At 39.8% G+C, this 12,428-nt stretch overlaps 2 protein-coding genes across 5 annotated transcripts in view; one reads left to right on the plus strand and one right to left on the minus strand.

The window, feature by feature from the left end:
• The window catches only part of LOC121962718 (gamma-aminobutyric acid receptor subunit alpha-5-like), a 270,680-nt gene that overhangs the window by 184,284 nt on the left and 73,968 nt on the right, over positions 1-12,428 (plus strand). The window lies entirely within an intron of this gene.
• The window catches only part of LOC121962717 (gamma-aminobutyric acid receptor subunit beta-3-like), an 81,885-nt gene that overhangs the window by 6,660 nt on the left and 62,797 nt on the right, over positions 1-12,428 (minus strand). For 2 of the 4 annotated variants that reach the window (XM_088074902.1, XM_042512973.2), the window contains 3 exons: positions 9,331-9,483; positions 749-996; positions 199-267 (listed from right to left, as the gene is read on the minus strand). In XM_088074902.1, the coding sequence (XP_087931028.1) occupies positions 199-267; positions 749-996; positions 9,331-9,483 (470 nt within the window). The remainder of the gene's footprint in view (positions 1-198; positions 268-748; positions 997-9,330; positions 9,484-12,428) is intronic. The other 2 variants (XM_088074903.1, XM_042512975.2) reach the window with 1 other exon arrangement.

The following is a 12,428-nucleotide window of genomic DNA, read 5'->3' on the forward strand; positions in this document are numbered from 1 at the left end:
GAAAAACTGCAATGAAGAAGTCAAAGTGAATACTCCAGAGAACATGGCAATGTCATGAAGATGTCTGCTGTCGACTCATTCAATGGATGGGGAAATATTTTGCATTACAAAAGAAAATTAAAAACATCCATGTCAGCTGATGGCAATGGCAGAGTTGACTCAAGGATATTGAAGAGTCTCATTGGACAAACAACTCACCGAGCGTGAGTGGCGAAGACCTTTAACCTGATTGGACCGCTTTAGGGACGCGGTCCTACTACCTGCCTCCTGAGGAGATGAAAATATTCAGCCACATGTCGGGAGCAAATACCTGAAAATTGTTTATTTTTTCATTTTAACCCAGCATATTTTGGTTCCTGAAGCCTCCACCTGGGATACAGATGCCTGTGAATAGTGTGATAATGTAATACAGTTCAATTATTCAGAACATTTTCCTTTCGCTGCCTCTGCTATCGAGAGCCGACAAAACAGTTCATTTTAGAATTAGAGTGTCAAGGCTGTTTTATCATTCATGTCCTGTTGGGAGGAAGAAGAATTAAGGAATGTATGACTTGGTCCACTCAGATTGTCCTTCGTACAGTGCTTTCCTTCTGCATTTTCTGTGGAAATAACCAAATGTTTATGCACGTGCCGTACCATTAATTTACTTATTTACTCATACTTAAATCCAAGCTTCAATCCATATATTCACTGGTAATTTACATCCAGAGTTAATTTTAAAAAAACGTCCAGTCATCAAATCCCTTACCCTTGCAGCGTCGTACTTGGCTGCCCTCTCGTTGTTGGCCTTCTCTGCCTTCTCCGCTAGTTTCTTCTGCATCTGGGGTCCCCTCCCAAAGAAGATATAGTTGACAAAGGCGTACTCCAACAAGGCCAGGAAGACCATGACAAAGCAGCCCATCAGATACATGTCAATGGCCTTGACATAGGGGATTTTGGGCAGTGTCTCTCTTAAGTGGGTGTTGATAGTGGTCATTGTCAGCACAGTGGTGATCCCTTAGATTGGGAAAAAGAAAAACATGATATTTTTAATTATTATGAGTGTCCAAAGAGTATGAAATAACAGGAGTTGGAACTGTCATGAGCCAAGAAGCAGTTCCCTTTCTTTGTCAAGCTGTACATACACAATTTGTGACCGTTTACCTAACCAGAAGCTGGCTACAATATATAAGACAAAGTCCCACTTACATTATTCAATACAAAAATGACAACAGTTACACAATTTGACAGGCAAAAGATTGTAATTTTGCATCAGCAAGGCAACAACAAATCTATGGTGGCCTTGGACTTTTGCACAGTACTGTAGGTATGGGCCAAAAATGGGCATCTGGGGTCCACGCTGGCAAACCCACCCATGTTGACAATTGGAGTGGGACCACACAGAGTCCATTTTCTACCTACATGGGCTCCACATACAAATGTTGCCTGGGGAATAAGGTGCTCCTATTTTTAGTGGGACAGAGGGCTAGAGCAAAGTGCTGGGGTTACATGGCCTTTCTTAATAAGGATTTAGAAGTTACAATAATCATAGTTATACCTTTGTTCAGTGTTGTTTCAATGGTCCTTTTCTTTATAACAAGAATAACAAAAAATGGCTAGTAGTGGCTAATATCTCAGACACTAACTAGCTATGTAGTTAACATTACATGTTATCGCTGATATGTGAATAGCAGTTCTACATTTTGACATACAGTAATTCCACATCGCATTTCCCCCCTATGATGGCATATTATGCCGGAAATTTAACTTAAGTCTTGCAGTCCTTTAATATCAGTGCAGACTAGCAGGGTAGGAGCTCAGGTAGCTGACGTTAGCCTACAGAGCTCTACGAGTGGCCTTGTGATGAAGCAGTGGTTGTTGGTTGTTTTTGTTGTTGTTGTTGTTGTTTTTTATTTGATGGATTGTTGGATCGATTTTAAGCGTTAAACTTAAGTTAATGAAATGCAAAACTTCATGCTCTTCTATCTCTGGATAAATGGTAGATGTCATTGTGATAATACCATTATTGCCACAGTTACGTCTGTTTACATAAACGGCATCAATATGAATGACTTATCAGGATCTTGAAGGGTTGTCCATTTCATAGGGTAAGATCTTAATCACTACCTCTTATAACGCGCCATCATCTAGTGGTGTATAAATAAGAATGGGGACTGGGCCCAAATTCAGCAAAGCAATTCATCAGTATCAGGAAAAATAAATATAAAGCATCCATCTTAATTTTAGCTATGCTGATGTTACTGAATGGAAACAAACTCCAATCTGTCCATCCTTTACTTAACTGAGGCTTTTAAACAAATGTGCAGTAAATTCTACCTCAGATTAAACAGCATAATTTACAAGATTTCTTTTTTCTTTTTCACCAATCTTGGCAGTCAATCTGGTAAAACTGATGCTTAATTAATCCAAAACTGTTATAGCATAAGCCCAAAGAGCCCCCCACCATTCTGAGCAGATGCTTCCATCTCCTCAGTAACCTTAAGGTCACTTTGGAGAAAAACCTCCAACAGATGTCTTAGGTGTTACTATAGAAACAAGGATATTTTTATAGAAAACATGTTTGTTCTCTGGCTTTTTGCTCTGCTAGTTAAGAGCAGGATGGACCCAGTGGACAAAAAAATAATTATGTTGCTCTGAGATTGCCCTGCTAAAGTGTCAAAGAAACAGCGAGGGGCAGAACGGCACAGACAGTATTTCGCTGTAGCATTATTCTGAAACAATTTCTTAATCACTTTCACATTTGATCTTATTTTACTTGCATGAACACACACGCACTGGTAGGTGAGTGCATAACCTCTGCCTCATTGAAATTCAAAGGTCTGCCTTAAAACCTCCAACCGCCCCTTGGTCATCAAGCAGAAATAACTCATTAGAATAGTGCTGCATGTATCTAGCCTCCAGCTCTTAGTAACCTTAACCACAAGGGATACAGAGTGGTGTGGTTATTTGCTGTCTCCCAGTAAAGGCACCTTCGCACCTTTTTATGTTTCAGCGTGACAGAGAGATAACACGTGAGACTCATATTAAATTACAGACAAATAGATCAGGGGAAAATTGAATTGTCTGAGGTTTGATACATTTTTACGGTGGCCCTGAGAGCTCAACACGCTGTCACTTAAGATAACACATGCATATTACATATGCAGACAAAATACAATCCATTACAGCAGTGCACAGCAAAGCAGAAAATACATCCTAATACAGAAACACCCTGTGAAAAAGGAAAACACAATGAAAATCAGAAATGCTACAATAACAGAAAACATAACCAAATACGGAAACACGCTGTAAAAACAGAAAATACGACTAGATACCCAAACGTGCTGTAAAAACAAAAAACGGGACACAAATACAGAAATGGGCTGCAAAAAAATTAAATACAACCAAATACAGAAACTCACTGAATATATATAAAACAATGTAAACCAATTAGCCCACAGAAACACCCTGCTAATACTAAAAGAATATAACCCAATGCATAAATGCACTGTAAAGCATCAAAATACAGACATGCTGCAAAAACAGAACGCACACAAAAATACAGAAATGGGCTGTAAAACAGAAAACACAACCAAATAGTATAGAATTGCACTGCTAAAACAGAAAACACAACTAAATGCAAAATAGTGCCACGAGAACAGAAAGCACAACTAAAACAAAAAGGCCCTGCAAAAGTAAAAATATAATCAAATGCAGAAATGCACTGCAAAAACAGAAAAAAACAAACACATATAAAAACACGCCGCAAAACCAGAAAAATACAACCAAATACGTGCAGCAAAAACAGACAACAACCGAATACAGAGACACACTGTAAAAACAGCAAAAAATAACAAAAAATATATATATAGACACGTGCCACATAACAAAACAGAAAAACCACCAATTACAAAAATGTGCAGCTAAAACAGAAAACTCAACCAAACACAGAAATGTGCTGCAAAAACTGAAAATACAACCAAATACAGAGAAACGCTGCTAAATCAGGAAACAAAAATATAGAAACGCTCCTCGAAAACGGAAAAATGAGCCAAAAACAGAAATGTGCCGCCAAAGCGAAAATACATAGAAACGCACAGTGAAACAGAAAACACAACCAAATGCAGAAACATGCTGCAAAAACAGAAAATAGAACCAAGTACAGAAATAGGCTCTTAAATCAGAACACACAGCCAAATACAGAAATATGGATAATAAACAACCAAATACGAAAACGTACTTCAAAACAAACATGTAACTCATTCCCATTGTGTTCTGAGCGACTTAATCGTGTTTCTGAATTTGCTTGTTTTGCAGCTCTACTGCCATGAATTTTTATCTTCCAGGGCCACCGTAGATTTCACACACTTCTCACTCATATTCGTGCAAAGCCCGACCTCCTGCAGCACAATAACGCTATATCTTATCTCATTGTAGATATGTGGCAGATATATCTCTACTACTTTATCTACCCGTGCTGGAAATAAATGGAGCCTATCAGTAGCCGGGCCGCTCATATAACACGCGCGGACAAGGCTTTTTCGGAGTGTGTGTGTGTGCGTCATAAAGTACAGTGAAGAGACAAGGAACAGTCGGGGGGTTGGCCAGAGGGAGCGGGATAGCTAAGGTCAATCTAGCCCTTAGTGTGATTTATTGTCACATTACAAGGCTAACACCACTCATGCGTGTGCATGTGTCGTCAGAGACGGTGTGAAAAACGGGTGTGTGAACGAGCTCGCCTGCACGTGCACATGCTCCGCGTCTCTGCCTCTATTGGATAGTGCGATCTCTAGCTTTTTTCTTTTTTTTTTTTTTTTGCTTAACGACAGCCTTGTTCTTTATAGGTGTTCTCTCAGCTGCGCCATTACTCTCTGTCCTTCACTCCCTCCCTCCATTCCTGCCTCTCTTTTGCTCCCTCGCTCCCTGTTTGGACAATTTAATCAAGGGGCCATGCGCCCATGGGCCTCCCTCCTTTTTCATCACACCGTTACTCTCTCTGGGGAGAAATATAGTTTTACTGGGTCTCTCTCACTCTCTGTCTTTCTCTCTCGCCCCCTCTCTCTGTCTCGTCCCATTGTTCTCTGCTATTCCTCCCTCTGCCTCAATCTCTCTCCCTATCCTTCCTCATTTATCCTATATACCCCCCTCCAGATCTCACCATCATTTAGTGGTGGTTTCCCTGTTTCCCTCCCCTCCCCCTTTCCATGTCCCGGAGTCTCTTTCCACCTTAACAGCTGGAACAAAGGCACACAGCAATCAAATCTCCTCTAATCACAAGCCAATTGGCCATTAGCAACACGACTCAACATTACAAAAAGGAAAAGGTATCATGTAGGATGCAATAAAGCGAGAGAAACTGCAATGAATGTTGACTGCGAGAACAGAGGCACGGGCGTTAAATCAAAGCAGCGTTAATTGAACACTTCCATTCATCACTTCCAGACAGCACAAAGTGTCAGCCTTCTAGTTAGCATGCGCGGTGCTTCAAGACGTGTCATTTTGTCTGCGGCTGAGGGAAAAAGAATGCACTGTGAAGTCAAACTTGTGTCTACCGTTACACTGAAAGTGCTCCTGCACCAATTACAGCTAATGCCCACACCTTGACTGTTCATATAATGTGATTGTGAGTGAAGGGCATCACTGTGGGAAATGGTTTGCAACCACATTAGGGCGTGAGCGGGTCATTTATAATGTTGCAATCCTTTGGAATTGCTCAGGAAAATGAGATTCTCCTTCAAACAATTCAATTGTTTGCCTGCTGCCTCCTTGAATTGATTTTCCCCCTGATCATTACACTGCTCTTACTGGCAGGTTTGCACACACGAAATAGGTGCACGCGAATGCATGTCCACACACACGCACCCACAGAAAGCTTGTAACGATCCATCAGGAGAAGTGAGTGGACCTCCGGTTCGCTCTCAGCTGAGGAGACACACACCGGATATTGCAGATAGCAGGAGTTCACATGAACACATCCGCTCACAAAAAGCAGATGTGTCGACTCAAAGGTAAAGACTGGATATAGCATGCATGGCGTAACGAAAAGGCCAGTACAAGTAGGCAAGTAATGGTAGACGTACGGGGTTCCCACGGTCATGAAAAACCAGGAAGTCATGGAATTTCACAGTCACATTTTTCAGGCCTGGAAAAGTCATGGAATAAGTTAAATAAATTGAAATGTCATTGAATATTTACCTTTTAAAAACTAAGCAACCTGGATTGATTTCTTTCAAAAATGGAAAGGAGGCAATGAGCAACTTATAGGAAGATATTACCCAAAAATTTGCAATAAATTACTAAAATAGTTTGAGAAAAATCAACATAAAAAAAACAATTACAAACAAGGTAATAACTTGATTTTATAATTTGAATACATAATTATGTTATTTCAAATAAAGTTTTCTCAACTTTTTCCCTAGCTTTTATATACAGGTTTTAGATACAGGTTTCACAGGGTTAAAAATCATTGAAAATTTGAAGCTGTCGATGTAACTTTGCTCTGTGTCGATGTGTCGATGCATGACAACAGTTTATTTACCGCCACATATGTCTATTAATTTTCTCCCTGCATCCCATTTCTCCCTTTATGTGTGCTAAAATTATGTTTGAAAAACACCATGCAGGTGGAGCAAGGAAAAAAATGTCATGGGTCCTTGGAAAGTCATGGAAAAGTTTTGAAATTTCAAATAAAACTGTGTGGGAACCCTGGATATAAAACAGGTTAAAATGTGCACAAACACTCCAGATTCCAGTCTCGCATGTTTTCCAAAAAGCATTATGATGTGTTAAGGTCATCACTGTTCCATTATCTCCCCACATAAAGATGATTTAATGGCCAAAGCAGCAATCAATTGGCGTGGTCAGAATAAACTGTTGTGATTTGGCCTCCAACATGGCAGCTTCATTATTTTCCCACGTTCAAACTACTCCAAACCAACTGACACAGTGAATCTTGAGCTTTCAGGGCCGTTGGGTTTTTGGTTTCCCTGGGCGGTTACCTCATTTGGCAGATTTGTACTGCAGTCTTGTCAATCGGTGAGCCACTTTTGCTTTGAAGTTCAAACTCTCAAAGGAAATATAAAGTTGTATTGAAAAGTGCTTTGACGCCTGTGAGTGCAGCACTGAAACACAACCAGTAACTTCTGACAATCCTATATGTGACGTTTGCGAACCCCCTCGGTTACTGTTGCTATGTCATTCTCACACAGCACATCACTGCTGTTTACATTGATAACAGTGGCACAGTTAGCACTCAATTTTGTCTTGTTTTGGCATTTGTTGGATAGTTGAGAGTGAAAAGGCAGGCAGGAAATAAAGGGAATAGAATAGTATGACATGCAACAAAGGGCCTTGGCTGAAATGAAACTTGTGAGCAAACTATGATGTTTTTCTGTGTTTTGTCTTAAACATCGTGTTACAATGAAGGATGTTTATATTTAACATGACCAAAGACTCAAATAATGAGGTAAACGTATGTAAAAGTATTCCCTGATGCTTTTCACCACTTTAATCACTGCGTTTTCAACTATTTTTCCTACACTGGCTACAGTATGATATCATAGCATGCCGCACTTCATTATAAGGCTATCTGCTCCAGGCACACTACTGCAAGTGTTCACATTACGAAGCCTACGCTGTTACTGTAGGGAAACGTGTAATCTTGGTGCCCAATGTTGTAAATTAAATGTGGTAAATTTCTAACCAATTTCAAATAATTTTTCTAATGGAACAAGAAACACGGTTTTGATTAGAAGCTTTTATTGTTGATTTTCCATAGTTAAAGTCCTGCCATTCTCCGTTGCAGTCAGTTCTTGGCTGCAAGTACACTGCAACAAGAAGCTACATGCTAACGTCAGGGAAACGTAATCTTTGTTGCTGTTGTTTTTTATTTTTTTTCCTGAGTTTGGATCTAACTATTGCTGGAATATGTCCACTTGTCTTTAGTTGCTTTAATTAGTGATTTTTCATGGTAGGAAGTGCCGCTGTTACCTAAATCCTAACCTCCTATCCTAACCTAAATCTTGGTTGCTGATGTTCATTTCTCCTTGTTTTTGGATCAAACTCCTAATAGAAGATGTCTGGTTGTGTTAAGAAGCTTTTATTAATGGTATTTCATGGTAAAAGGTGCCACTATTTTCTATTATAGTCATTTGCCCAGAGATGGGGACTGAAAGGGACAGGTGCGAAAACAGTGTCTCAAACAGAGAACAAACACAGATGTTCCAGCACACAGTTTGAAAAAAAAAAGATTTCTTCTTTGAGCATTATAGCATGTTAACATGTTCTTGTAGAAGCGTCCAACACAAGTATGAACCTGAAAATGAGGATAACATCCTTTTTACCAAACTGGATGCACTAAACCTAAATGTGGCTTTTTTTTGTGTGTGTGTCACCTTGGCCTTGGATGTCATACTTTGTTAGTACTGTGGATAATGCGCTTACATTAAACACAAAGATGCTGTTTAATTCATTTCTTTAGACTTTTGTTCTTGCGTTATTGGCTTTAGAAAGGTTGAAAAAGCCCCCTAAACAACAGAAGGTAATGAAATCACATTTACTGTTGCGAAGTTCTGATTGGCTCTTCAGGGAAAGGCGTTGAGCAAATGGCCGACTGCCAATTTACCGTGGTGCTTATTATGACCGCTGTGGAAAGTCTATTGCTTAAATTGTATTTTAGTGTATTGTCTTGACAACCTTCATTTTACCCTGTATGATTCCTTAAATGTCACTTTGAACCCTCCGCTTCAATATTCAACAAAACGGTGCCACCACATCCTGTGAGGGATCGCCGTGATTACAAACCAGTGACCTGCTGCTTCAAGCTTTGCCTTGTTTACTGCCCACAGGAGCCCCACAGTGAGTGGGCCTTTGCACCCACTCATGCACCCCTCAATAAGAAGTGAAATTATGCTCATTAGAGACATGATGTATTTATAGCTCCCCGAGGCCTCTCAGTGACCACAGCAACAACAGACACAAGGTATGACCCAGTTTGGTCCCAGTCAAGGTTGTGTATTTTTGCTCTCGCCCTACAGGAAGGCAAAATGGACAAAACAATATTTGCATGCCTGTTGCAACTCTTCAGCTACAATATCTACATACTTTAAAGTAAAATTGATTAGTCTTTGTCGACAGAAGAAAGAGACTTAATTTCTCTTTTCTCCCATATAATAGAGATGTTACTCAAATCTATTTCCATTCAGCCTCACCAATTTCCAAGCTATTCCCCAAAGCTCCCACTAACACCACCACAGTATGAGAAGTTCAGCTGGGGAGGCTGTGGCTCATTCTGGTCCCTGATCTCATCTGAGCAAGCCAAATACCTGCTCCCTAACAGCCACTGCATCTTACCTAAAGCCACTCTGGCTGCTGACGCGTCATAGTTTATCCAGAAGGAGACCCAGGAGAGTATGGTAATCAGGATCGATGGCATGTACGTCTGCAGGATGAAGTAGCCGATGTTCCTCTTCAGCTTGAAGCTCAGAGACAGTCGAGGGTAGGCACCTGAGGGACAGGGAGACAAAGATGGCAAAGATGATAAATTTTTTGGTTTCAAATTGAATTTTTTTTTAAAGGTCCCATATCATCCTAATTTTTATTTTCAAACTCTTATTTATAGATTTCTTATAATATGTTTAAATGTTTTAATGTTTAAAAAACATGTTTTTTTTGTCATACTGTCTGCCTGAATATACCTGTATTCACAGTCTGTGTGAAACGCTCCATTTAGCCTGCTGTGATTGATCAGTGTTTGCAGGTCTTTCACATTGGTGCGATATGATTTTAGCAGCACTGTTCAGCAGTTTCTAACTTTTTATAGTAAGTTATGTAGCAGTTGTGACATCAAAACTTTACTGAAGTCCTGATGGCTCATTCAAAGGCACAAGTTTCTGAAGACAGATGTTGTGCATTTCTGTTTGGATTGAGCATTATGATATTTTCACAGTATTTATCAAGCACCTATACCTGCTGGATAATCAAAGCCGTAGCCGCCATAGCCGTAGCCAGAGGCATTGTGTTTTTGAGGGTTTTCAGTCCGATTCTCGTGAACACGATATCTCAAGAACACCATGAGGGAATTTCTTGAAATTTAGCACAAACGCCTACTTGGACTCATGGATGAAATGATTAGATTTTGGTGGTCAAAGGTTAAGGTCATTGTGACCTTGTCTGTGTCATTGGCTTGCTGTTTTCACATACACAGATGGGAACTATAAGTGCAGTTTGACTTGTGTGGGGAGGCATACAAGTGCCTGGCAGTCATTCTAGTTACAATATGGGACCTTTACGGTCGTATTTAGGATCACGGTGCAAAACATTTAACTACATAAGTTTGTTTGGTTCCATTTGTTTAAATAAATGACAGTAAATACATTTAACTTAAAGTATTCATAAGAACACACAGGGATACCTTGTGTTTTTGTTTTAGTTTCCATGACAACCCCAACAGCATGGGTTGGATTTATTGCCATGGTAACAGGTATCCCCTTCACTAGCGCACACCAACTCTCTCATACACTCAAAACTGTAACCCTATTTCATGATGATGTGACACAATCTTAAAAAAATTCAGCACACTTTTATTCATCAATTCTCGATATCTCATCCACCTGCATAATTAATACAGTTATTCTGAGGGATTCAGCATTACTGCATCGATAATAACACTCTAAATGCTTGTAGCAGTGCCTCTGAAGCTTCATAAGTCAGGAGAATGATACTCTCCACAATCTGCTATGACGGTGCATTTCTGTCATTACTTGTCCATGAGCTGGAATATAAACAGTATATGTGCGTGTGTGAGCTTCAATATAAGTGTGATGCATGATTTCTCATCCATCTCCCAGCGTGTGTCCCTGTATGGATCGAATCTATGGCTCGTTACTCCCACTATTCTTAGCTATTTTTCCATTCTCTCTTTGTATTGCAGGAGAAATGGGGGCCATTATACTGTAATTTCCAATCCGTGGGTTTCAGCCAAAGCTACTTGTGGCGAGCGTGGGTCCAATTGACTGCACCCTTGTGTGCAGAGTTGGATGGAGAGTCACTCTGAAATAACACAAAATATCATTAAGATTCTGAGCCAACTGTAAATTAGATTGCAACAAAATCCTGATGTGTTATTTTAAAGGGCTGGGCTGTTCCTCAAATGTTATTATCTAACTGCTACTGGCTGATATAATTAACATTTAACGGCAGTCAGCAACCAGAAGAGCCACTGAGCAAATATATGGGTCTATATGGGAATCGTGTTAGTTATGTTGTTCATTATCTTGTGCACATACAAGAGCCCAGCTTACGAGACTCAAAAAAAAAAAAAAATACTGCAGTGGTGAAATATTTATCACATGGGAAATAACTGTATTAACATTAGACTGTATTATATAATGGCCATAGCCACAGTGGCATAACCCATCAGTAAGTAAACTCTTGTTTTGGAGCCTCGAGTTTAGTGTTTTGTCCATTGCCATCTTGGATTTTTGCAGCCAGAAGTGACCATATTGGGACAAAAGGGTAGAGGTAACTCTAATACTAGCTGCAAGCTTGGTTAGCATGGTGCATTGACAGCAATGGTTAATTGTCAGAATGCTAATGCAAATTTTTTGCAACAGCAAACAGGCTAAAAAAATTTAAAAAATGAATATCAGACCACTTGGTGGGTTTTTTAGTGCAACCAAATCTGAACAAGTCATTTTTAGGTGACTAATATATTACATTTAACTTAAATGAACTTGAGACACACTGAAACAGCCAACATCTGTGGCGATACTCTGTGAATCTGGGCTTTCACCATGGTTACGTTAACTGTGTTGCTGTGGTAGTGACTTGTCAACAGAAAGCACCCTACGATCACTTAAAGCGACCACGCCCTTAACTAGTAAACTGAACCATTAAGCTTTGATAACAGGTGAGTTATGTAAAAATGGACCTTTTGTACAGTTGTCATGGATGGGAAAAAAGCTATAAAGACCAAAACCATTTTTGTACGAGGCTGTGAAGTTGGGCATCTTAACACAAGTGTCCCTGGGGATCATTTGGCTCTTGGAGCCAGCCTCAAGTGGCCATTTGTGGCACTGCAGTTTTTAGGCACGCTTCATTTTTCAGCTCCAGAGGTTGCTGCTTTACGTTCTTGGAAATTTGTACATTGTCTCATCATTTTTTGGATGGATTGCTGTGAAATTTGATACACACATCCATGTTTCCCTCAAGATGAATTTCTGATATGATCTTCTGATATTTTCATTTTCCATTAGCACAGTCCTAAGTCCAAAAACAGAATTCGTCCAAAAATATGGTTCATGATAAATGTCTGAAAAAAATCACATAAACTATACTGTAGGAACTATATATACAGCATCGTGAGTTGCTTTAGAATAAACAATATTCCAAACAGTACTTTGCATGAGCAGCGTAACCAGGGTGATTAAATAAAGACAGTGGCACTTACG

Source organism: Plectropomus leopardus, chromosome 24, assembly GCF_026936395.1.
Source record: "Plectropomus leopardus strain MGB_pleo_1.0 chromosome 24, ASM2693639v1, whole genome shotgun sequence".
Taxonomy (NCBI): Eukaryota; Metazoa; Chordata; class Actinopteri; order Perciformes; family Serranidae; genus Plectropomus; species Plectropomus leopardus.